Source organism: Mustela nivalis (genome assembly GCF_964662115.1).
Source record: "Mustela nivalis genome assembly, chromosome: 15".
Taxonomy (NCBI): domain Eukaryota; kingdom Metazoa; phylum Chordata; class Mammalia; order Carnivora; family Mustelidae; genus Mustela; species Mustela nivalis.
This window is the reverse complement of record NC_139034.1, coordinates 28,074,515-28,102,495: the sequence shown is the minus strand read 5'-3', so window position 1 is coordinate 28,102,495 and position 27,981 is coordinate 28,074,515. Positions and strand designations below refer to the sequence as shown.

The 27,981-nt window shown below is 38.5% G+C and overlaps 1 protein-coding gene and 1 long non-coding RNA gene across 3 annotated transcripts in view; one reads left to right on the top strand and one right to left on the bottom strand.

Moving 5' to 3' along the window:
• DLEU7 (deleted in lymphocytic leukemia 7) overlaps positions 1 to 2,686 on the bottom strand; it is a 17,636-nt gene extending 14,950 nt beyond the window's left edge. Inside the window, exon 1 of the mRNA XM_082700550.1 lies at positions 1,962 to 2,686. Coding sequence (XP_082556676.1) covers positions 1,962 to 2,420 — 459 coding nt within the window. The 5' untranslated portion in view covers positions 2,421 to 2,686. The remainder of the gene's footprint in view (positions 1 to 1,961) is intronic.
• LOC309848656 lies at positions 1,970 to 27,981 on the top strand. Of its 2 annotated transcripts, none has more exons than XR_014303192.1 (3): positions 1,970 to 2,037; positions 2,695 to 2,817; positions 27,896 to 27,981. It is a non-coding gene; the product is annotated as an uncharacterized lncRNA (long non-coding RNA). The 2 variants fall into 2 exon arrangements; XR_014303193.1 differs by lacking the exon at positions 1,970 to 2,037 and adding an exon at positions 2,395 to 2,464.

Below are 27,981 nucleotides of genomic sequence, written 5' to 3'. Positions count from 1 at the left end.
AGCTCGAGTGGCATAGTTTATAGGCCAGAGCAGAGAGCCCCAGTGCACTTGAGCTGGGCTGGGCCCTCGGACAGTGGTCTCCAAGCTGATCCCCAGACTGCATCCTCACCTGCTGTAACTTATCTAGGGTCACGTCCACGCCTCAGTCATTTCAAGGGTTACCTTTGCCTGCAAGAAAATTCAAGGCCCTCTGCATGACACACAGACCTTTCTTGCCATCAGACCCCACTTACCTGTCCATCATCCTGTTAAAGTTTCTGCCATAATGAATTAATTTTAGTTCCCCCAAAGCCCAAGTTTTTTCATTTCTTCTGGGCCTTAGATCACACAGCTCCCCTGAAGTGATTTTTCCCTTTTATGCCTGTGGGGCAAATATTCATTTTTTTTTTAAGATTATTTCCTCCAAGAAGCCTACTGAGATCACCTAAGGTAAAGCCGATCACTCAGTCTCTCCTTCTGCCAACCTACATGTGCCCTGTATATGCCCCAACATCAGACAACCCTTCCTATTTCAGCAATTCTAAGATGCACACTTTTTCACTTTTCCAAAATCTCTGATGTGATCTTACAATAGATGGTGCATCATAGTTCATTTGGTAGGATTTTTTATTTCTTCATGGTACAAAAAAAGGTCATTCTACACACAAGCATTAGTGAAATGCAGCTTCAGTTTTTAACTTCCTAATGTAAGTGGGGAAGTGCTTTGCATTTGGAGGCAATCTTATTTCCCCTCCCCCAACACACATTTGGGAATATTGGGTTGTATCAGTTTGTTGGGGGCGGGGGGGGGGGAGTAAGGTTTCTGGCATCTCCCGGGTTGAGGCCAAGGATGTTGCTAAACATCCTATAACACAGGACAGCCCCACAATTATCCAGCCCAAAATGTCAGTATCAGGTGATTGAGAAGCCATTGTATTAGAGTAACAATACTTATTTGGCTGTATCATTTGCTTGATCATATTTAATTTCAGATCAACCTTTTACAGTGTCTAGTAACCTAAAAACACAGCAGTTTTTTTTCCAAACCTTGACTTAAAGAGCAAGAATAGCAACTCTGGGGAACCCCCCTAAGTTTTCTTCATCACTCCCACCCATTTCCTTCTGCTGGCCTCCCAAGGGGAAGGTAGGAAGCAAAATTGGAAAGCCAGAAGATCCCAAAGACATTGTGACCGTAAACCAATTAGGTTAGTTAATGACAAGGCAGACACTGGATCCCAAGATCTGCAGATTTCCCTAGTCCCACCTGGCCGGGGAGGCAGCTGTTCTGCTCCCTGGCTAGGCTGAGGAACATAGTTTGGTACCATGAGAGGAAACGTGCCCTACAAACACAAGCTGCTCGACTTAGCAGGAGTTTAGCATTAGTATTCACGCTTCAACACCCGGGCTGCACCCGGCTCTCACCCCACTTTTATGACAATTTAGGTTGACTCCGTAAAGGCCTCTGAACTCTGTGGGGAATTGGGTTTCTGCAAAAAAAAGTTTGATTCTTAAGTGTGAAGGAACTTGAAATAAATTTAGGTGATTTTTTTCACACAAAAGGCAGAGGGGACTTAATACATGCATTTAAGGCTCTGGAGTAAGGGTTATTAACTTGGAAGGGGAAAGCAGGGGCAGCTGTCTTCCACCCCTAGAAGCTGCACATGTGGAAAGGGCCTTGGGCTGGAGCAGGAGGCTGATTTATGTGAGAGAGAGAGAAAGGAGTTCCGAAGGAAGGTTTTTGGCAAGGCCTCCCTGCGTTTCAGTTCCACAGCCAGGTGGGCCCCAGGTGGGCCCCTCAGTTCCTGGACTCAAGTCCCAGGGGTGTCACCTCCCCCCTTCCCTCTCACAGAGGCGGAATCCCTATGGATGGCCCCGCTTTGCAACGGGTGGCCCCTCCCGGCTTCATCCCTTCATTCCGGCCCCGCAGCCCCGCCCTGTGGCGGGATCCTGCGCTGGAGCGGGGTGCTGGAGGCCAGACTCACCTTCAGATGGATGAGGAAGGACCGCTCCTGCTGGAGGGGGCCCAGCAGCGTCTGCTCCACGCTGACCAGCTCCGAGGTCGAGTCCACCACGCGGGCCAGCGCACTGCGCATCGCCATCTGGGCCAGGGTGCAGGGCACCCGACCCCTGGGGAAGGGCAGCAGCTCCGCGCCCCCCTCGGCGCCTCGCACCACTTCCACTTCTGGGGAACTTGCCCGAGCCCCAGACCCGCCATTCCTGACCCCCTGCGCCCCGCCCCCCTCTTGGCGCCCAGGCCCCGCCCGGGCCAGCCGCGGGCCTGTGCGATGCCCTGGGGCGGCGGACACGTGGTCTGGATCCTGCGGGTTCCCCGGGTCGCCCGGACCGTCCCCCCAGCCCCACTCCTGCTGCAGCAGCTGCAGAGTCTGCAGAGCCACCATTTGGTGGCTGATAGAGGCCACTAAGGGCGCCGGGCTAGCCATCGCCTCTGCCTGCGGTTCGGCGCGCCTGGCGGGCAGGTGCAGCAGTGAGTGAGAGAGGCGGGGGCTTTGGGGGTCGCCAAGGTCACATTTCTCGGCATTCTTGCCTTTCGAGGGTGGGGCTGGCCCCGCCCCAGGCCCGCAGGAGATGGCCTGCGCTGGCCCCTGAATTCTTAGTACGAAAGGGCGCGTCGGGACCCAAGACTGCCTGAGGCTGGGCTCCTTGTGCGCTCGAAAATCCCCCAAATGCTGAGCGCGGGTTCTTTCTCTTCTCCAGGACTTCGATGGGAAAACGTGCGGCTTGGTGCAGATGCATCCGTCCGCAGGGATACCCCGCCTCCATCTGCTTTGAAGGATGCCTGTCAGTGACCATTCATGCCCTGGGTACTGAGGGTGGCAGGTAAGAGAACCACCCTAAGCAAGGGTGCCAAGAGCCAGAGAAAGCTCACAAAAGGTAGACCGTGTCCCCATCCCCTCCCCCACCCCTTTCCCAATCCTGGGAGAATTTTCAGGAACTTCTTGGAGTAACCTTCAAGGCCCCCTGTCCCCCAAACTTGTGTAACTTGTGTATATGGACATTCTACTCTTCTCTGCTTTGCTCATGCCACAGACACTCAGGGACTCTGATGGCTAAGGAGGCATCAGGGCACAGCTAGGGTAGGACACACTTCGGCTCCCTGCCAAGGTGACTGGGGAAGTGAGGGTTTGGCATTGCCCAGAGGAGGAGCCCAAATGGCTTTGTGTGAAACTCCCCAAGGACATGGGCAGCGGGAGTTTGAAGCTAAATCCTTTTAGGAGCCATGAACCCAGGGACAGCTGTACAAATAGTTGCTGCTTTTAATTAAACCTAACTTCGCTGCTTTCTTGACTCAGGAGAGAAGACTGGGAAATTTACGCTTTGATAGACTGGAAACTATTGGTGTGTGATTACATTTTATATATATTTTTAAAAAGCAGCACACAGTTGAGGAGAATGGTATGGAGGAGTGTTACAGAGTAGCCTGGTGGCGGCTTTCTTCCTTAATGGGAAACCATTCATTGAACATAACTCCATCACACAAATGAGGCAGGTAACAAGGGTGCAGGAACATGACAGACACTGGACCCTCCCCACCTGGAGGGTGGGATTTCCTCCTTCCTTTAGAAGAGAGTGTCCCCCACCACAGCCCCCCTCAGTGTGGTGGAGTGAGAACTGGAGAGGGCTTTGTGTGGGAAAGCTGCCCCAGTGAGTCTGTTAGTCTAAAGGGCGGTCATCAGAGATATGGGGTGGAATTCGGGGTCCTTTAAGGTTTCTTCAACTCTAGGATAACATGACCCCATATAATCCTCCCAACTCTCCAGTGAAGGTTCTTTCTAGTTCCCAGTGTTTTCTTCGCCTATGAAAACAAATCTGAATGCCAAGGTAAAGAAAACCTTTCTTAAATAAAAATGAGTATGTTCACACTAATTATAACTAAGTAAAAATGCATGTCTGTGCATTGACAGGAAATTACTTTGGAGGGAAGTAAATAGTTTGAAGTTGATTAGATTCTCTTGATGAAGTTACTTAAGTTCATGAGAAAAAAAATAGAAAAATCCTTCTTTGAGTGTGTGTGTGTGTATGTTTTAATCCTCGAATATTGAAATACACTAGGTTTAGCAGAGACTAACCAGCAAAAACTAACCCCTAATTTTCACAGAGCATGTCAGATCTCCTGGGGTGTTCCTCTTTCCAGATAAGCAGGAAATCCAGTTTCATGGGCTAACTCTTCCACTATCAAATGGCTGACTGCAAAACCTTCTTGACAGATGGAATTCCAGCCAACAGCACAATTGAAATCACTAGACGCAGCCTGACCTGAGGCCCCACTGTTCTACATCCCAGGCTGACTTTGAGACCTATGAGACCAACTGAACTTTAGGGAATATGAGAGAAAGGGCCAGAGAACCATGGGCTTCTGGGATGGTACATGTTGCTTCAATCATTGTCTGAGTTTCCTCCTATCTTTTAGAGAGCCCCGGACTAAGGGTTGTCTGTCCCAGCCATGGACAACATTTTACTTTGCCATGACCTTGGAATGGCTGATGTTCCAAAGCTGGAGATATGAGGCTCTAAGTGAGGAAAAGCACTCATAAGCTATTGAGACAGGTCAAGAGCACAGTAGATCTGCCCTTGATCTGAACATCTCCAAAGTTATACATGCTGGGCTACCAGATCAAGTACTGAATTACACACTCCCTACTCACTATACTGACAGGTCAAGGCCATAGTGTAATAGAGGGCACACTCGAAAGGATGAAGTCTTGGACACCTGATACTTTTGCTTCACAGTATCTATTTCACTATTTTATGGAAACATACCCTCATTTACCAGTAGATACTCCTCTTCCTCCTCCTCCATGTTTGGTCCATATAGTCAGGGGGAAGGAAGCTGTCCCACTGCAGAAGTGGACTGGGGCATCTGAGCCTGGGGCCAATCACACATCACATTCTCATTGTGAATGGTCAGGAAGTGACACATGACCCACGAGGAGCCAATATGACAATAATATTTAGGATGCTTTGAGCTGAATGTACTGTATAAAATAAAATAATGGAACTAGAAGAAAGTGTAGGCCAAATGATGAATTCCTTTCTAACAAGAAAATTTAATACAAAGTCATTTAATTGAGAAGAATGTTATTGTCTCCAATCACAAGACTTAATAATAGGAAGGCTCCAGGGCTGATTAATCTCTAGGAGTATCAGATCTCCAAGCATGCTTCTCTTTCCACAGACCCTGGAAATCCAGTTTCATGCAGCAAACCCTTCCACTATCAAATGGCTGACTGCAATGACCACTTCTGGTCGTGAAACTAAGACATTTTAAGCTCCAGAGCTTCTGTAGCTCTTCTGTGAGTCTGAGGGTCAAGAGGGCCAACAGTGAAGAGACAAAAGGAAGAGATTTATAGTGAGAAGCCAGTGGTCTTACAACACCATCCAAGACCTATGTTTAGCAGCACAAGAAGATAGCCCCACCTCTGAGCTTTTCAGTTACACACGCCACCAAAAACTTTTTGCTTGAGCCACTTTGGGTTGAGTGTATGGCTTCTTGCAACAGAAAGCTACAACTAAAGCAAACTGCTTGACCTACTGAGTGCAGAAATGTTGTTAATGGAGTGATCTGTGACCTAGTGCCTCTTGGCCCTAAAAGGTCGCTCTGGCCATTTCCAGCAACACTTCTGCAATTCACCTAAACTTTCACCTAAAATTTAGGTGAATTGCAGAATTCAACAATTGTGGAAAAACCTCTCTAAGCAACTCTGGTCTTTCCTGACAATTGATGGGAGCATTATTAAGTGGACAACAGAAGTACTCATGACCTTGGGTAATGTGGGATGAAAACTGCAGAAAGTGAGAAGCAGTGTTAGTAAACTGATAGAGTGTGATTAGAGAAACAAGTATTCTGGCCCTTCTGTGAATCTAGAGGTTCTTTTCCTCTGGATTCTTTCCTTTTTCCTCCTTTTAGTATCTCTTTTGTTTGAGTGTAGTTGATGCACATTACATTAGTTTCAAGTGTACAATATAGCGATTCAGCATCTCTTCACTTTGTGCTGCACTCACCCCAAGTGTAGCAAGATACGAACTTGTGCTGGAATCCTGAGGAAGCCTGGCCCAGCGGGAACAGAAGGGGGAAATGGGAGAGGGTGCCGCCCTGTGAAGCCTTCCTCAAAGGACTCGGCAGAGCCTAGATACATTTGAGCCCTCCTTATATACTTTGGCGCTTTTCTCCAAAAGGGATCCAAGAGAATTCCAGCAATGGAGCTGTTAACCTTCAGCACACCCTGGCAAAGTTCATAGGCGGGAGCAAAACAAAACATGTCCAAAGAGACCAGAGAGTTATTATTTTTGAATGAAAATTATGGTTGAGGAGAAACAGATGCTGAAGAGATAGACCAAGATCTGAAAATGTTCTGTAAAAAAGAAAACAACGGCACCGAAAAGATGGAAGCCCAAAGAAGAAAGAGCAAAAAAGATCAAATTGCCTTTTTAAACATACAATTGTGATGTTCGAATATGCCAGGTCATAAAAATGCACATGCAATTCCAGCTTTGGCCTAAACATTTGATTTTCAGAAGAAAAAAAAAAAAATGCAGTCCTGCCACGAAACCTCTGAATTGCCAAAAACAATTGTTTACATAGGGCAATGTGTTTTAGGGACATCATATATGCACTGCTTGCCCAGACCCTATTAAACTGGTGAAGCTAAGTGAGGCTCAGTACAACTAAGTGTAGAAAAATAGACCAGTGAAGTAAAGGGAGGGAAAAGAGAAGTTTGAAATGTTGGAGCTCACCTGCCTGTTCCAACATAATTTAATGTGCAATTCACCTCAACACAAAATGCAGTTCTTTCTGGACGTGTGAATCATTTCACTTGGTTTAGTTTATTTTCAGGAGGAATCCTTGATGTTGGCAGAAAAAAGTCAAGAAAGGGACTTTAAAAGAACTAATAGGATTTTTCCTCATTTCTTGTAGCTTTGGTGGATGATTTCATGTTGAAGAATGAGGGGGTAGCAGGGATTTTCCTGCTGCCTACACATAATCTCAACAAGACAACCTTACTGGGTTTTCCCCTCAATTTCTGATTACAAAATGTAACCCCTGAAGATTATCCTTCCCCTTGGAGGGAAGAATTTAAAAGCTGCTTAATTTCCTGAACTTTTGTGGGTTCTTTCAACTCAGTAGGGGAAAAAAAAATTTGATCACCTCATCACTTCCCATGACTGCCCTCATATTTTCAAGTACTAGAAGGTACTCTCTTAATATGATTGAAAGAAATTCTTGACTTGGGCTAATATATTTAAAATAAAAACAAACAATTCCTTTCCTTATATTTATCTTCATTCCCTTTAGCACTTCTTTCCTTTAAGAAATTTTCTGCTCTTCCCTAGTTTCTCTTCTGTCAGGCTTTATGGTGGAACAGACCTTGGGGTTTTATCCATCCTCTCATTTCCTCCTCTCTCCCTTCTATTTTTCCAGAATTTTCTTTCCTAAGAAAAATGAGAAAAGGGGGCAGGGACAAGGGATTTTGGAGGCACATGGTTCTTCTGTGTAGCAAGATTACTATGCTTATGTTTCCGTAAAGTCAAAACTTCTTACTGGGAGTTTTGGTCTAGTTTCCAACTCTTAAACCCTGCGTGCAGCAAGGGGGAGCTTATGCAGTTTTGGGAACTGGCTTAGTGCCTTCCCACATTGGCTCTCTGTGTTAGGAAAACAAGAGAGGCCGACAGATCTACTTGTTTTATTTGTTTGGTCATTTCAGTCCTTTTGTTTCAAAATATTATTGAGAATAGTCAGAAGAGTTGAAATAAGGTAAAAGACATTTTAAAAATAAAGATTTGTTGAGCATGATTGAAGTGATCTATTTTTCCTCCTTGGAGGAAAAAGATACAAACTATTTTAAAACTTAAGTTTATATAAAAATACGACTGCATATTTTAGCACAAAGAATGTCTATATCTTAATTCTCATCATCTGGGTGTTTTGTTTTTTGGGTTTTTTTTTTTTTTTTAACTATTCACTGTTCATTATCAAGTGGGGTCTTATAGATGGGAATCTGACCATAAAACGCAAATGGTCCATAAAAATGATCAAATTTCAAGCATTTGTTCAAAAAACATCATATGTAAATTTTATTTCATCTGTACTTCCCATTTGAAAATTGAAACCACTTTCAATGGGATCTTTAATGCCTCTGTTCAAATATCTAAGCTAACTCAGGCCTAAATTATAGTCTTTGATGGATCATTCATAGATAATGATAGATAATCTGTTAAAGCAGTGAAGGATTTTTTTTTTTTTAATATTTTACTTATTTATTTGACAGAGAGAGAGAAATAGTAAGAGAGGGAACACAAGCAGGGGGAGTGGGAGGAGAAGCAGGCTTTCCTCCAAGCAGGGAGCCTGATGTGGGGCTTCATCCCAGGCGCCTGGGGTCATGACCTGAGCCAAAGGCAGATGCTCAGTGACTTGAGCCACCCACGTGTCCCCAGTGAAGCATTTCTTAATGTCCTATTCATTTCAGCTAAGAATAAAATCTTATGCTTTCCAGGTAAATGTTAATTTTAATACATGATTCCATTTTACAAAGACTTAGATTTAAAGTCAGCATCAAATATAAAATGCATGTGAGGGGTTGCCTGGCTGGTTCAGTTGGGAGAGCATGTGACTCTTGATCTCAGGGTTGTGAGTTCAAGGCCCATGGGCATAGAGCTTACTTAAAATGCATATGATGGACAAAAAATATACCTTAAAATATCTTATTTTATTTATCACAATTTACACTACACTTCAAAGTAAAACTTCTGTTAGTTTTCTTAAATTTCCATGCTGATATTTAAATTACCGAATTTCACAGGGAAGCAATATAGCATGGAAGCTAACAGATTGGGCTCTGGTGGATGATAGAAACACCTGCCTGGGGAATTCAAAAATCAACTTAAAAACTGTAAGAACAGAGGAAAGTTTACTTCAGGTATTTGTAGTCAACATACAAAAACTGATTAGCTTCCCATATACCACAATAACTGACTAGAAATGTCAGGGGCAAGTTGGTCCAATCTATAATAACTACAAAATAGCTGGGAATACAGTAAACATGAACATGTTCAAGACTTATGCAAAAACTATAGATAAAAAAATTATTAAAAACTGTAAAAGGAGGGATATCTGGGTAGCTCACCTGCTCAAGCATCTTACTCTTGATTTCAGCGCAGGTCATGATGTCGGGGTCATGGGATCCAGCCCTGCATCCGGCCCCATGCTCAGCGGGGAGTCTGCTTGAGGATTCTTCCTCTCCTCCGGCCCCTCCCCCCATTCTCTCTAAAGTAAAATAAATAAATTTTTTTAAATAACTATAAAAGAAGATCTAAATAAATGGAGACAAATATTCCCTTTCTGTTTGAATAGTTCAATTTTATAAAGCTATTAATTTTCTCTAAATTATTCAATACAATCCCAGTAAAACCTCAATAGGATTTTGATGAAAGTAAACAAGCTCATTCTCAAGCTAGTCTAGAAGAGAAAGCGTCAAAATAGCTAAGAAAATTTTGAAATCAGAACAATTAGGGGACGTCTGGATGGCTCAGTCTGTTAAGCGTCTGCCTTCAGCTCAGGTCATGATCTCGGGAACCCGGGATTGAGTCCTGAATTGGGCGCCCTGCTCAGTGGGGAGTCTGCGTCTCCCTCTTCCTCGACCCCTCCCCCAATCATGCGCAGCCCTGCACCCACTCTCCCACTCTCCTTCTCTCTCAAATAAATAAATAAAATCTTAAAAAAAAAAAAAAACAAATAGGAAGGACTTTATTATGTATCAAAGTGTGCTCTAAGCTATACTAATTTTAAAAGTGTGATAATGTAAGAAACAAAACAGGATCATAGGGGAAGAGAGAAAGGAAAAAATAAAACAAAACTAAAAAAGGGAGACAAAGCCTTATGACTCTTGATCATAGGAAACAAACAGAGGGTTGTTGAAGGGGGGCCATGGAGGGATGGGGTTAACTGTGGGATAGACATTAAGGAGGGCATGTGATATAAGGAACTCTGAATACATTATATGTTAATTAATTGAATTTAAATTTAAAAAGGTTTTGAAAAAGTGTGATAATGGTACTAAAATGGACAAATAGTTCAAGAGTCAGAACCAGGGCTACACATATGGAAAGGGCCTTCAGCAGGAGCAGGAAACTGATTTATGTGAGAGAGGAAGGACTTCCAGAGGAAGATTTTGGCACAGCCTTCCTAGAGCTCTGTTCTCAGCTCCAAGATCCTTACTGCTAGTGCTGAGTGCTCATAAATATATACAAGATACAGGATATACACATCACAAAGGAAAAATAGATTTTATTATATAAAATTATGAAACTTTTATTTGATGAAAGACCATAAATAACATTTTAAAACTAGTGCAGCCTGAGAAAATATACTCGCAGCATAAAAAAAAAGCACAAAGGATCAATTATGAACTTATAGAAAACAATTCTACAAGATTTAATGATACGGATTTTGATCAAATATAGGCAAAAGATACAGAGAAAATCAATGGTCTAATAAACATAGGAAAAGATAGTCAACCTCACTAGCTCTCAGGAAAATGTAGGTGAATTAACATTTGAGATAGGGCTTCCTACTCCTCAATCCCCGGACTGGCAGAAATAAAAGCGAATTCATATACACGTGGCCAACAATGTCAGACAAAGACTTGTTTCATATGCTATTAGCAGGATATATAAATCAGTCCTTTTGGAGGATAATTTCTATCCTGCAGAAATAGTCACATATGAGCACAGTTGTACATAGAGGAAAAACGCAAATAACTGAAATGCCTATCTCTAGGGTAATGGATAAATAAAGTCATGGGACACCAAGATAGTACATACCCCTGTTACAAAGAAAGCTCATACAAAAAATAGGCACAGCTGTAGTCATTAACATGGAAAGGAGCAAGCCACCACGCGTTCACCTGACAAATAGTTAACACTGATTGAGTATCTCAGCTGGTCAGGTACTGTTGTAGATTTGGGGATATAGACATGAGTAAAACAGACCACATTCCTCCCTCGAGCAGCTTATATTCTAATGACAGTTTGACAATAAAATCAACAAGTAAATTGAATTGATGATGCTCGGTAAGTGTTGTGAAGAAAAATAAAGCATGGTGTGTCATTTTTTAACTTCATTCAGCTGTAGAATAAAACCCAGTTAACTGAGGCTTAAACAAATAAGGATTTACTGATCATGTATAACAGAAATTCATCTGAGGGAGAGGGAAGCTGGGGGTAGCTTACCAAAGAATGAAGCTCTTTTTAGCTTTCTGCTCTAACATCTTCCATCTGTGGTTTCTGTCCTCTTGGTTACAAAAAGGCTACTGGTCACTCTAGGTCAGCATTCCAGGCTAGGGACTATTTTTTCTTTTTTTAGTAAGCTCTACCCTCAACATGGGACTTGAATCTCTTAACCTGAGATCAAGAGTCATTCCTGTGAGAATGAATATGAGTGAAATAAGATGGTATTTGTTTTTCTCTGACCAGCTTACTTCACTTAGCATTCTACTCTCTAGCTCCAACCATGTTGTTGCAAACGGCAAGATTTCATTCTCTTTATGACTAAATTATATTCCATTTTATATATATAATATATTATATGTATTTATACTGTATGTATTTATATTATATATCATTATATACATATATAATATTTATAATAACCAAATTATAGAAGGAGCTATTGTAAATAAATGCTGCTATAAAATAAAGATGCATGTATCTCTTTGAATTCATGTTTTTTTGCATTTGGGGGGGGTAAATCCCGATAGTATGATTACTGGATCATAGAGTAGTTCTACTTTTAATTTTTTGAGAAACCTCCATACTGTTTTCAACAGTGGCTACACCAGTTTGCATTCCCAACAGTGCAAGAGGGTGCCTATTTTACCACATCCTCACCAACACTCATTCTTTTTTTTTTTCTTAAAGATTTTATTTATTTGACAGAGAGAGAAAGCACACAAGTAGGAGGAGTGGCAGGCAGAGGGAGAGGGAGAAGGAGAAGCAGGCTTCCCGCTGAGCAAGGAGCCTGATGTGGGGCTCAGTCCCAGGACCTGGGATCATGACCTGAGTGGAAGGCAGATGCTTAACAGTCTGAGTCACCCAGGTGCCCTACCAACTCTCATTCTTTTTTGTGTTTTTGATTTTAGCCATTCTGACGCTTGTGAGGTGATATCCCATTGTAGTTTTGACTTTCGTTTCCCTGATGATGAGTGATGTTGAGCATCTTTTCATGTGTCTGTTGGCCATCTGTGTGTCTTCTTTGGAGAAATGTCTGTTCATTTCTTCTGCCGATTTTTAAATTAGATTATTAGTTTTTTGTGGTGTTGAGTTGTATAACTTCTTTATATATTTTGGATACTAAACCTTTATCGGATATGTCATTTACAAATATCTTCTCCCATTCTATAGGTTGCCTTTTAGTTTTGTTGATTGTTTCCTTTGCCTTGCAAAAAAAAATTTTTTTTATTTTGATGTAGTGCCAATAGTTTATTTTTGCTTTTATAATTCCGTTGCCCCAGGAGACCTATCTAGAAAAGTGTTACTATAGCCAATGTCAGAGAAATTATTGTTGGAATTTTTATGATTTTGGGCCTCACATTTAGGTCTTTAATCCATTTTGAGGGTTTTTTTTTTTTTTATGTACAGTATAAGGAAGTAGTCCAGTTTCATTCTTTTGCATGTGGCTGCTCAGTTTTCCCAGGACCATTTGTGGAAGAGATTACCTTGTTCCCATTCCATATTCTTTCTTGCTTTGTCAAAGATAAATTGACGTATAATTGTGGGTTTGTTTCTGGGTTTTCTATTTTGTTCTATTGATCTATGTGTCTGTTTTTGTGCCAGTACCATACTGTTTTGATTACCATAGCTTTGTAATATAACCTGAAATCTGGAATTGTGATGCCTCCAACTTTGCTTTTCTTTTTCAAAATTGCCTTGGCTATTCAGGTATTTTGTGGTTCTATATACATTTTAGAATTCTTTCTTCTAGTTCTGCTGAAAAACGCTATTAATATTTTGATAGGGATTGTGTTAAATGTGTATATTGCTTTGGGTACTGTGGACATTTTAGCAATATTTGTTCTTCCAATCCATGATCATGGAGTGTCTTTCTATTTGTTTCTGTCATCTTCAATTTCTTTCATCAGTATTTATAATTCTCAGAATACAGATATTTCTCCTCTTTGGTTAGGTTTATTCTTAGGCATCTGATTATTTTTGGTGCAATTGTAAATGGGATTGTTTTCTCAATTTCTCCTTCTGCTGCTTCACTATTACTATATAAAATGCAACAGATTTCTGCATGTTGATTTTGTATCCTGTGACTTTACTGAATTCATTAATCAGTTCTAGTAGTTTTTTGGGAGGGTCATTAGGATTTTCTACATATAGTATCCTGTCATCTACAAATTGTGAAAGTTTTACTTCTTCCTTACTGATTTGGATATGTTGGTGTTCCCATTTTAAATTTTTTGAGGGAAATCCATACCATAAAAACAATTTTTAAAAAATATAAACAAAGTCTGAAGTGAGACAGATATTAATTTAGGCCCAAAACATCCATTACCAGCTGTGTAGATTGAAGAATTTATTTATACTCTGTGATCTAAGTTCCTCACCTGCAAACTGTGAGTAATATTAGTATTGTATGAATAAGAAAAAAATACATAAAACACTTAGTACACAAAGCAATCCCTGAATTCTTTCTCATTTTGTTGTCTCTTTTTTCCTCTCATAACTTTTTTTTAATATTTTATTTATTTACTTGATAGAGAGAGAAAAGTCACAAGCAGGCAGAGAGGCAGGCAGAGAGAGGGGGAAGCAGGCTCCCCGCCGAGCAGAGAGCCCGATTTGAGGCTCGATCCCAGGACCCTGAGATCATGACCCGAGATGAAGGCAGAGGCTTAAACCACTGAGCCACCCAGGTGCCCCCCCTCTTCCTGCACTATTTATAGTGACTTCTTTACATCAGATATGCTTATTATTTTTCACTGCTCAAAAATTCTATCTTCCCTCAGTCCAGCTTCCTTCCTTCCTTTACTTCTTGAAATCCCTGCCTATTCTTCCTGTGCTTCCCCCCTCACACCTAACTCCATCCCCATGCTTCAGGGATCTGCCTGCCAGCCTTCCTCCACTCCAGAAATGGGCCCTTCCCAAGGTCCTGTCATCTTCCCTTTGTCAATTCAGTGGCCACTTTTTGGTCTCTTAACCTTTCTGTTCTTGGAAAGCTTTCTTCTCATGGCTTCTGCTGCCTTGTCTATGGATGCTCTCCCAAGTCTCAGGCCAGGCCTTCCCAGTCTTCCTTGTGGCATCCTTTGTCTCTTTGGCCCTTAAATGTCAGTCTTCTTCTGGCTTCAGTCTTTGGCCCCCTTGTCTCTTGGCTTCAATAGTACAACATCTCCTCAAAGAGTTCCTTCCCTGAACACTGGGTCTAAAACACAGAGAATGACTCTGTGTTTTATTGTTGTGTTTACCTGTATATTGTCTACCCCCAGAACATCCCCCTCTGGATTATAGCTCAGTGAGTAAAAAACCTGCATTTTTGGTGCTTTTCCCCCAGTGCTGATAGTGAATGACCAGTTTGATGAATGAGTGAACTCTGCATATTCTTCCTGAGCCATTGCTTTATTTCAAGCATTACCTTCCACTTTCATGATAATGACATCCCCCAATAAGATGGACTTTGTTCTCTCTAAAGCTCTGTGGACACATGACAATTTACTATGAGACATGGGATATATCCCTTGGGTATATCATAATCACTTCAAACTCATCTTGTTCAGGACTGGCCTAATTTTCTTCACTCTTTCTCCTATGTTCCCAGTTCCTCTTCCAGTGTCCCAGACAAAATACTAGGTGTTATCCTTGACTCCTCCCTGTCCTTCACCTTCTCCATGATATCAAGGACTGTGATTGGTCCATTTACCTCTGAAATATCCCTATAGCCAACCCACTTCTCTCCACCCACTACCTACAGCCTACTCTAAACCATCATCACCTTCTGACATCTGGATGGCTACTATTTTCTCCTATTTTCTCAGCTTCTGTTGTTACTACCAGTTAACTCATCTGCAGTAGAGCACCAGTATTCTGGGTCATTCTAAAATACAAATCCAATAAAGACAAATTCCTACCTAAAAAAAAAGTTCACTAGCTTCTCATTTCCCTGAAGGTGAAGTATGAACACCATGAATAGCTTGTAAGATCTTCATGAACTTGTCCCTGTTCAATTTCCAGCATTGTATTTCTTTCTGCCTCTTACCTATTACACTGTGGCCACTTAGTGTCACATCCACACTCAGTTCCTCAGATGCAATATACTTTTTCTTGTCACTGGAGCTCTTCCCATGCTGTTCTTTCCCCCATTCATATCCTGTGCTGTTCTTTTTGTCAGGTTCAGGGAGCTATTCCCTTCCTAGTTTAACTTCTTTTTCATCAATGCTTACCTTAAGTATTATTACTTCTAAGGACACCTTCTAAGGACGGCTTATTGTCTCTTCCATATGGTCTCAAAAACCCCTACCCTACCATTATGCTAGTTAAACACTGAAACAAGTAAATTTCAAATATTCAGTCATTTAACAAAATAGCAGTTTATTTCTTGCTTGAATGACAGACCAATGAAGATGCTCCTGGTCCGTGGGGACAAGGAAGAAGAGCACTCATTATGCACTCTGTGTGCTGGTGAAAGTAACAACTGTGGGGACTTTAACACTCCCAGTTACTTTGAAAGCTTCACAGGGATATGGTGCAGATTTCAATCTCAGGGACATTGGCATTGCATTTTAGTCCTCTAGAGATAGGAAGTGCTTTCAATTATGAAATTCTAACTCCAACCTAAAATTTTAGTCTATGTTGTAGTTTCAAAGACATGGCTAAATATTTTGCCTCAGATAAGATATTGGGTATTATGTGGCTTGAAGAGGTATCAATCAGAGAAAAGTAATAGTCAAAAAGTCAACATCACTTCTGACTTTCCAGTGCCCTGAGTTCTTATAAGGCCTTTAGTCCAATTATATCTCTGCAACTCATCACATGTGACACCTTGAACAGCTAATTAGCTCTTTGGTCTCCATTTTCCCCCATTTGCAGCAGTTACATTTATAATTTCCAATACCACTGCAAGTTCTGACTCTCGATTTTTTTTTTCACTTATTCATTCTTTTATTCATTTACTTAACAACTATCATTGAATGTCTACTATATATAAGGCACTGTTCTGGATATAGCAGTGAACAAAAACAAAATCCATACTTCTCGGAACTTATATTCTATGAATCTCCTTCTTCATCATTAACAAAATATAAATTATGACTCAACATTATGCAATTTTATGATGCCTTAGTTGACTGTGACTTGTATTTCTTGATTTTTCTGTATCTAAAATGAATCCTCAATTGATAATATCCTGGGTTAGTGAGGGTATGGAAAGAGGAATGAGTAGTCTCAGCCTATAGGTAGGATGTAAATTGAGTTAGCCATTTTTGAGGATGGTTTGGAGATTTTCTACCAGAATTTTAAATGCACATGTATTTTGACCCAGAAATTCCCTCTGTGAGGGACTTCTTTTGGAAATAATCACACACTTTCATAAAAGTGTATCACTAGTAATACGTTTGACTTATAATATCAGTGTTTGTTGTCAAAAACACACATTTGGAGATACACTAAATATCTGTATTTAGATAAATAGATAAATATATTATAGCATACTATACTAAGAAATACACTAAAATCATTAAAATAATGATACAGTGCTAACATGGAAAAATAACCAAGGCATATTTTGTTTGATAAAAACTCACAGAGCTTATATACAATGATCGCAATTATAATTTTCAAATTCTACAAGAAGATATATATCGATTGCTACTTCTGCTAATAGCAAAAGAATAAACTGGTTATATGATCCCTCTCTTCAAATAAAAATTATATAAATAGGATAAAAATAAAAAATTAAGACAGTGGGACATGCAAAAGTGGACCGAAGTTGCAGGCAAGTTCAAGTTTAAAATTTCAGTTAGGAAGGGTAAGAATTATGAGGTTGTGGTTTTCTGGTCCAAGGGCACTGCCCAATCCCGGTGTCTATGGCTGCAGGAAATTATGGGGAAAAAAAAAAAACCACATCTTTATAGGTAAATATGCCAGAGATAAGACTGAGGGATGGAAAAGCAGATGGAAATTTAAAGGGGAAATCTTAGCAGTAAGAGAGGAAAAGAAAAAATGAAATTCAAAGTGTGAATATAAACTCTTCCTAAACCCATCATGGCTGAAATCTACAGATATTGGAGGAGATCTTAGGGATCTAATAAATAAGCATGCAGAATTGTATTTAATCCTGACAGATAAAATTACATTAAAAGACTATCTAATAACCAAAATACGGATGTCAGAGGGCTTTGAAATGCTGAGGGGGGAAAATGTCAACTTAAGAATTCTGTATCTGGGCACCTGGGTGGCTCAGCTGTTTAAGTGGCTGACTCTTGGTTTTGGTTCAAGTCATGGTCTCAGGATCCTGAACAAGCCCCACGTCAGGTTCCACACTCAGTGGGGAGTCTGCCTGTGTGTTCTTTCTTTCCCTCTGCTACTGCAGACACCCCACTCCTGTTCATTATTTCTCTCTCTCTCTCTCAAATGAATAAATAAAATGTAAAAAGGAAAAAAAAAGGAGGGATGGTAAGTGAAAATATACTGTTGTTAAGATTCCTATATTGTACCTGAGGCCAGTCAATATTAATTCTAAGTAGCCAGAATTATGTTAAATATTATAATATATAGGTAAAAAATAAAAATAAAGCAAAGGGTTATAGCTAGGAAACAATGAAAGTGGAATACTACAAAATATCTGATCTTAAAATAAAAATGAAGAAAGAATAGAGAAACAAAAACATAGATGAGGCAAAAGAACAAATTCAAAATTCAAAAGAACACATTCAAAATACAACCACGACACCATTATACCACTGCAGATTCTACAAATATTTAAAATATATTAAGAAATTATTATGAACAACTTTAGGCCAACAATTTTAACAACTTAGATAAAATGAATGAATTGCTTGAAAGACACAAACTACCAAATGCGTAGGAAGAAACAGATAACCTGATTAAAGTATTAAAAAAAATTAACATATATTTATTACAGAAAATTTATCCATAAATAAAACTCCTTGTTCCATTAGTATAGTTCATGAAATGATTAAGGAAGCTATAGAACCAATTCTACACAAATTCTTCCAGAAAATAAAAAAGTACAGAATACTTTCTAATACATTCTATGAGACAAGTATTATCCTGATAACAAAACCTGGCAAAGATATTACAGGAAAACTGCAGACCATGTCTTTCATAAATAAACCTCACAATTCTAATAAAAATTTTAGCAATATAAAAATACATAAAAATTGTAACACATCATAGTCAATTGATATTTATTCAGGAATGCAAGGTTGATTGAATATTTAAAAATCATTCAGTGAAACATACCAGATTACCAGACTGAAAAAGGAAAACTATATGATTGTATCAATAGATACAGAAAAGGCATTTGACAGTATCCGGCATCCATTCTTGATAAAATTTGCAGCAAACTAAGAGTGGAAAGGAATTTCCTCAATCTGAACAAGTGCATCCCTGAAAAAATTACAGCTACACCATACTAACCGTAAAAGACTGAATGTGTTCTCACTAAGATCTGAGATAAGGAAAGGATATCCACAATTGCCACTTCTATTCTATATTGTTCTAAAAGATCCTGGCCAGTGTCAACAAGGTAAGAAACATAAATTATGCATCTAGATTGGAAAGGAAAAAAGTAAAACTATCATTCTTTTTACATTCAACATGATCAACTATGTAGAAAATCCAATGGGAACCTATAAAAAAAATCACTAGAACATGAATATAGCATGTTTACAGGAAAGAGGTCAATATTCAATAATCAATTGTATTTCTATACATTAGCCACAAATAATTAGAAATTGAAACCTTAAAAGAAGTGTCATTTCTAATACAACAAAAAGTAAGAAATAATTAGGGATAATTAACAAAATGCACATTAACAAAATAAGTGCATCACTTGTATGCTGAAAATGATAAAACATTGGTCAAGGAAATTAAAGAAGATCCAAATAAATGAAGAGACATACCATGTTCACTGACTGAAAGCATTAAATCTTATTAAGATATTAACTCATCCTAAATGGATATACAGATTCAACACAATCTCATTCAGAATTTCAGCAGACTTTTTTTGTATAAATTGAAAAACTGACACTGAAATTTATATGGAAATGCAAAGGCCTAAAATAGTCAAAACAACTTAGGAGAAGAGTAAATTTGATTTCAAGACTTTTTGTAAGTCACAGTAGTCAAAAAGGTGTGATGTTAGAATAAGCTAGGCAAATAGATCAATGAAGCAATAGAGTAAAGAAGTAGAATGACCCATATAATCAATTGATTTTTGACAAAATTGTGGAAGTAATTAAGTGGGGAAAGAAAATCATTTTAACAAACGGTGCGGAAATACCTGCAAAGGATTTAACGTAGTGAGAATTAATTCTGAAAAAGAAGAATGAAACTAGAGAACTTCTATGTAAATATATTTCAGGTAATTTTTTTGACAAAAATCTACCAACGGGGAAAAGAAAGTCTTTTCTTAAAAAAAAAATGTATTTATTTATTTTAGGGAGAGAGCACACCCCCATACTCCTTTAAGGAGGGGAAGGGGCAAAGGGGGCAAGAGAGGGAAAGAGAATCCCAACAGACTCCCAGCTGAGCACAGAGTCCAAAGCAGGGCTCATTCTCATGAGTCTGAGATCATGACCTGAGCGAATACCACCTATGCCACCCAGGCGCCCCCAAGAAAGTCTTTTTTTAGTAAAGGAAAGTGATAGAAAAAAACCTAATATCTATATTTTAAAAATAAACTTCAGGGCGCCTGGGTGGCTCAGTGGGTTAAGCCGCTGCCTTCGGCTCAGGTCGTGATCTCAGGGTCCTGGGATCGAGGTCCGCATCAGGCTCTCTGCTCAGCAGGGAGCCTGCTTCCTCCTCTCTCTCTCTGCCTGCCTCTCTGCCTACTTGTGATCACTCTCTGTCAAATAAATAAATAAAATCTTTAAAAAAATAAAAAATAAAAAATAAACTTCAACCCCCATGTCACTCTGTAGAAGAAAATTAATTTAAGATGGATCATAGCCTTAAATATAAGCAATATGTAATTATACAGCTTCTAGAAAAAAAAGAGATATTCTTAGAGAGGGCTCCAAAAACCCTAACAATAATAGTAAAAATATTGATAAGTTGGACTTCGTGGAAATTAAATTTTCTGCTATTCAAGAGCCATTATTGAGAAAATGAATAACAACTTCTTATAAAATTTCCTCCAGTCTGTGACTGGAGAAAATTTTTACAATTAACATTAATATATTAATATGTAAATATATATTAATATATAAACATATATACATATATTAATAATTGAGAAAATCCTATTTTTAAAATAGACACAAAATTTGAACAGACATTTCAGAAAAAACTTAATAGCCGGCAAGCACAAGAAAAGTAGCTGAACATCGTCAGTCATCTGGAAAAGGCAAATTAAAACCACTATGTGCTACAATTTCACACTCACTAGAATGGCTTAAAAAAAAAAAAAGGAAGACTGGCAATAACAAATATAGGGAGCATATGGAGCAGTTGAAACTCTCATACATTGCTCGTGGAAACGTAACAAACGTACAAGCAACTTGGAGAACTATTTGGCAGCTTCTTATAAAATTAAACATACATGTCCCCTATGACTCAGCAGTTACATTCCTAGGTACTTACCAAGAGAAATGCAAACACATTTTAACTAAAGGACTTGTAAAAGAATATTCACAGCATTCTTATTCACGATAGCCAAAAACTGAAAAAACACACATGTCAATCAATTGGGAGAGTAGATAAACAAACTGTGATATATTCAGGGAATAGAATACTTCTCAAGGAAAAAAAAAAGTTTAGAACTATTGATAATTGCAAAATATGTCTAAATCTTACAGATATTAATCTGATTGCAGCAAAAGAACAAAAAAAAAAAGAACACTTACTGTTGGTGAGAAAATTTTGGCTCCATGACCTTGGTCGTGCTGTTATGCTTGTGAATATGTTACATTACTTGGCAAAGGGACTTTGCAGGTGCAATTGAGGTCACTCATCAGTTGACTATAAAATAGGGAGATTATTCAGGAGGCCCAGTTAATCATATGAGCCCTTAAAAGCGGAGGCTGAAGGGGAAGTCAAAGAGATTCAAGGCTTGAGAGGAACTCAGACTGGTTTGAAGCTGGAGGGGTCCATGTGAAAAGTGTGAGAAGGAAATTGATTCTATCAACAACCAGTGTTTAGAAGAGGATCCTGAGCCCCATGCAAGAATTCCCCCAGGCCAACACCTTGATTTTGGCCTTGTAAGACTCTGAGCAGAGAATTGAGCCATGCAGTGACAGATTTCTTTAACCTATAAGAACTGTGAGATGATAAATGTCTGCTGTTTTAAGCCGCTAAATTTGTGGCAAAGTTTTACACAGAAATCGGTAGAACTAACGCACTGGATAATTTCATTTACTTTAATTACTAGAACAGCAAAACTAATCTACAATAATAAAAGTCACGAAATAGTTGCTTTTCAAAGGAGAGGAATAACTCAAAGGGACACAAGGAAAATCTCTGGGGTAATAGAAATGTTCTATATGTTGTTTTACATGGTGATTGTATGGTTTATGAAATCATCAAAACTCATTAAACTTTATATCTTCATCAACAACAAAGAAATACAATGCCCAGTAGAATGGCAAAAAACAAACAAAAAACAAACAAACAAAAAAACACACAAAAACAAAAAAAAAACAAAAACACGAAACCAAAGATACAAAGAACTGACTATAAGTGTTGGCAAGAATGTGGAGCATTGCTGAAGAGTATAAAATGGTACAACCAATTTGGAGAATGTTTGGCAAATTCTCATAAAGTTAAAGATACATTCTCCCCATAACCTAGCAATTCCACTAACAGGAATTTATCTAAGAAAACTGAAAGCTATGTCCACACAAAGATTTGCCCAACAGTGTTCAAAGCAGTCTAAGCCATGATAGCCCAAAATGAAAAAATAACCTAATGTCGACCAGTGGGAGAATGGCAAAACTATTTGTAAAATTTGTAGTATATCCATTATCCATACCATAAGTACAATGCCTACTCAGCGGCAAAAAGGGAGTGGTATGACAACATGGATGAATCTTTAAAATGGTATATGGGAGCAAAATAATTTCTGCACAGAAGAATGAATACTGTTGATTCAATTTTTATGAAGTCTGTGAGCAGTAAAAACTAGCTATGGTGATAAAAATCAGATAATGGTTGCCTCTGGGTTTGGGAGATGAGAAATGAATTGGGAAGGACCAGGAAGAAACTTCTGGGTGATGGAAGTATTCTCTATTTTATTTTGGATAATGATGACACAGGAGGAAGTAATGAACAATTGTTAGACTAATAGCATAATGTATACGCTTGTCAAATCACTAAATTGTACACGTGAAACTAATGTAACATTGTGTGTTATCTATACTCAAATTGACACCACCACCAAAATTATTATACTGAATATTTAAATTCTGTGCACTATGTATATACACACATATATATGTATATTTATATATAAAATTGTATCTCATTAATTGTATCTCATTAAAAATAATATTGCATCTCATTAAAACTTAAAAAAATCCCAAGGAGGCAAGGAAATTATTTATTTCATTAGAATTTACTCTCAATGTAGTTCATTGAGTGCCTACTATTTGCCAGCCCTATGCTGAGCCTTCACACTGGAAGGCCATTTTGTTGTGAGATTCTTTGTCCTGTTGTCTGACAAATGTGCTTCAAACCAGACATATTGCCTTCCTTAAGGACAAATTTTATACTCTCAAACAGGTCTTTCTTTTATCACTAGTGGAAAGTTACATGTTATAATTATACTACCAACCTGAAGCATTTGTATTCCCCAGCCACTACAGTATGAAACAAAATGTAGCTTATTTTCATAGGAATAGAAATTGTGTATCTGAGAAATGATTTAATTTAATGTTCTGAGTCGGACCAAATTGTATGGGTGTGTAAGCTTTGAGATTAAAGTGAAGAAAGGTAACGAGATTTATATTCCTTTTGCCATTTTTACTCTGGCAAGTTGTCTGCCATGGATTACTTACTAACCACTCCCACCCTTGCTGATACCATCCAAGAGGTTTTTAATATTATATTGTGGTGATTGTTGTAAAGATTTGAAAGTTTGATGGAGATGAGGGGGATTATTATAGAAACATAAAGTTTACCTAAAAATTCCATTTTGCCCCATGTAGAGGATTTTGCTTCAAAATTTAAAGCAGCTCCCTAAAGGGGGAATACAAATGAGAAATAAACATATGACAGAAGTTAAGGTATTCTAATAATAAAAGGAAAATAAATTGTAAATTCGATGCCATGTTTTTACCTCTCAGATTATCACCTGTTTAAAAGTGACATTATCTGGATTTGGCTGGGATGTACTGGGGTTGCTAGTGGAAATATAACGTGGTACAGTTTTTGAAGGGCATTGGGGCCTATGTATCCAACCGTACAAAGGCAGGTGGCCCTCCCTTGTTCATGCTGTCGTGCTTAACTGAAACTTAATCACAGGAGAACCATATAAAGAGTGTCTGTATTGCTTTAGATACAAAAATCCCAACTCCCAAGAACCTATTTTTAGAGATAAGGAGGGATACCTGGAAAGATTAACTATATTTATTGGGACATTATTTATAATAAAAAATGGGAAATAATCCACAATAATCCAACAATTAGGGAACTGGTTAGACAAATTATGCTGCTCCCATATAGTGGAATGCTACACTTCTGTAAAAATCATGTTTTCAAACAACAGCCAAAGACATTTGGAAATGCTTAGGATATAATATTCAATAAAAAAGCAGGATGCAAAAATTATATACAGAGTGATCTCAGTTTTATGTTCTTCTTTGGAATCGTGCTCCCAAGGAATATATACACATGATACTATTTTAAATTGAACCAAAATGTTAAGAAGGCTTTTTCTGAGTCATGAGATTATGGGTAATCTGTAATTTTTCTTATAAATTTCTATGCTTCACCAATCTTTGTAATGAAGCTATACACTTTATGATCCATTTTAAAAATCTGGGACTATATAGAGTAAAATTTAAAGTTTCCACCCTACGTCCCTATACAGAGGTGACTATCCAACCATTTTCTGGGTTCTTGCGTATGCATAAAGTGTCTATCCATATTTTAAAAATGACCTTTGAGGTATAAGTTACACACAATAAACTGCATCTATTTAAATTGTACAGTTTAATAAATTTGACAGTTGCATCTCCCTATTAAACTGGCACCGTAATCGAAATATAAAACATTCCTATCACACCCAAATTTTGTTCATGTCCCTTTGCAACCCAATGGCCCCTCCACTGATTGTATTTTTTACCATAGATTTTCTTTTTCTTAAACTTTATATACATGAAATTATATAGTATGTATTCCTTTGCATTTAGTTTATTTTACTCATCATTTTGGTTTTGAGATTCGTCTGTGTGGTTGTAAATATAAGCAGTCCTCTTTTCTTTGCAGAGTGGTATCTAATTGCATAGATACACTACATTCTGTTTATGGATTCACCTGCTGAAACATTGGGGTTATTTCTTGTTTTTAACTAATACAGAAAGCTCTGCTATTATCATTTGTGTCTAATATTTGTGTAGACATATGTTTTTATTTTTCCTGGGTACACACCTAGGAGTATGTATTAGTCTGAGTTCTCCAGAGTAAAAAGAAACAATTAAATAGCTAGATAGCTAGATAGCTCAATAGACAAATCTATAGATAAATTTATAGATCTGTATACCTATATATCATACAGACATATATGTATACACATATAGTGTACATATATGTATTGCATAATACCAAATGTGCATATGTGTAACATGTATGCATAATATGTATATGTATAATACATAATAAAGTGATCTGTGACACTGAGATCTGAGACAAAGATATACATTGTCTATCTTCATGCCAGAACTACTGTTTTGATTAATGCAGCTTCATCCTCAGCTTTGAAATAAAGAAGTGCCAATTCTCCAACTCTATTCTTCTTTTTCAAAGTTATTTTGGCTATTTTAGCCTCTTTGCAATCCTATACGCACTTATTATTTTTTTTCCTATATGCATTTTAGAATTAGCTTGTGATTTCAGACAAAAGGGCCTTTGGGATTTCAGTTGGGATTGTGATGAATCCATAGATCGGTTGGAGACAATGGCATCTTAATATTAAATCTTTCATCCATGAACATGGTTTCAGTATTTATCTATCTTAAAGTATCAAATTCTGCTTATATATATGATATATAATATATATACATAAAATATAGATAAATTTTATATAATTTATTAGTAAACATAAATATTATATATCTGTGATATGTAATATAGATATAGATAAAATATATAGATACCTAATATGTAGATAATATATTGATAAATTTATATGTAGATATCAGCAGTGGGTACACACATTGTTAAAAATACTACACAGTGTTGAAATATAGAGCAAATTTTATGTTGATGTTTTTTCTTTTCTATTCACTACTTAAAAATGTTACTCTACTATCTTCTGGCCTCCATTTTTCTTTCTAAAGTAAAGCAGTCATCATTCTTACTGATATTCTGAATATAACATGTATTTTTTTCCTTGGGACATTTTTAGGGTTTTCTTTCCACTTTTGGTTTTCAACAGTTTGACTATGATGTGCCTGGATGTGTGTTTTCTTGTATTAGGGAAGACTTGATGTACCCCTGGGGGATATTCTTCAGCTCTCCTGCCCTACCCCCAACTCTCCCTGTGCTATTCCCACAAACTAGAGCAGGCTGAGCGGGTGCAGACTGTTTTGGGAACCCTGTGAATCTTATCCATGATCACCAACCACATATAATCATTGACGGTGTGTTTAAAAGTAAGCTGGTCTCTTCCTTCCTTTTCTACAACGCTTCTAAACTGTCCTAGAGATGAAAGCAGTTGTAAGACTCCTCTTCCAGAAAGTACTTGATTCTTTCTAAAATTTAGTCAATTGAGTTGTCTTTGCCTCATGATTTCTCTGATAGGTATAAAAACAAGTAAACAAAAACAGCAACAAATCCAGCTGTGATTTTGCATCATTCCTGGCTATTCTCCTTTTCAGGATAAGAATAACAGACTTGTAACTTGCGGTGTCTTATATGGAAATTAACTCTTACCCTCCCAGTAGATATGCATTGTCCTCAGATTGTGTACTTGTCACAAGGTTACATGAAACACACACACACACACACACTCCTTTTAAATGTGGCTAAAGAATGCTTGAAAACCTTGGGACGCCTGGGTGGCTCAGTTGGTTAAACAGCTGCCTTCGGCTCAGGTCATGATCCCAGCGTCCTGGGATCGAGTCCCACATCAGGCTCCTTGCTCCGCAGGGAGCCTGCTTCTCTGTCTGACTCTGCCTTCCACTCTGTCTGCCTGTGCTTGCTCTCGCTCGCTCTCTGACAAATAAATAAAATCTTAAAAAAAAAAAAAAAAAAAAAGAATGCTTGAAAACCTCAAAGTTCAAAATTCATATTAAATGTGAAGGAGCTTAAACTTTCCTTAGTCTTCAAAAATGCCCTTTAGGATCTCCCATATTTGTGATGGACTTAGTATAACATAAATGCTTGTTGAGTGCCTACTAGGTGCTAGGGACCATCTCAGGGCCTGGAGTTGCGGGATAAATGTCCCATGGAGCTTATATTATAGTGGACTTCTAGAAAAACAAAAGGATCATGATTTAGAGGAGAGAACTCCCATAAAGTGCAAGTTCACCATGGTTTAACATTTGAAACAGCTATTTCAGGAGCCAAATTATTAAGGATAATTTGTTCCAGATCTCTGCTGAAATAAACAATGCTTCTGAGTTCTGTACAGATGTGTTGCCAGCAGGGAGCCGCCTGATTCTATCAGTTTCTAGACATCTTTCAGCAAAGTCAGAGCTCCGCATGGAAAGCTGAGCATTCAGGGCCTCTGTGCTATTCAGCCATGCCCTGGGGTCACAGGCTAATAAGGGGATTACACTCTTCTCTGGGTGTAATTTTTTTCATTGGTGACAGATTTAATGTGGATAATAATGCTCACTTAATAAGCAATCCAGTGTAATTTAACAGAATTTATGAATATAAGTTAAAATGAATCTTCATCTTCGTTGTGTCTATGCACAGAAGAACAGTGAGCAAAGAGCTAACCTAGAAATAGTTACACCCTGAATCATGTCATTGCATTCATTTCTTCTACTTAAACTTCTGAGACTATGAAAAGTGGAAAATGCATTTCATGATTTGGGTATGCTTTTTTTTTTTTAAGATTTTATTTATTTATGTGACAGACAGAGATCACAGGGAGGCAGAGACGCAGGCAGAGAGAGAGGAAGGGAAGAAGGCTCCCTGCAGAGCAGAGAGCCCAATATGGGACTCAATCCCAGGACCCTGAGGTCATGATCTGAGGCTTTAACCCACTGAACCACCCAGGTGCCCCTTGGGTATGCTCTTAATAGCTTAAGTCAAATGATTGTACTAGTCACTAAACATCAGAAGACATGAAATCATGTTTACCTTTTAGTTTATCGACTAAAGTGTGTTCAGCAAACTTTCTTTGATGTTCCAGATTGTGAATAGTTTAGGCTTTGTACACTGTCCAGTCTCTGCCACAACTACTCAGCTCCGCTGTTGTAGTGCAAAAGCAGCTACAGACAATAGGTAAATAAACGAGCATGGTTGTGTTCTAACAAAACTTTATTTACAAAAACAGGCAATGGGCTGGATTTGGCCTGTGTCCCAACTGTTGAACAGAAGAGTTGACAGCATTGGAGTTGGAGTTAGAATCTCCAGAAGAAA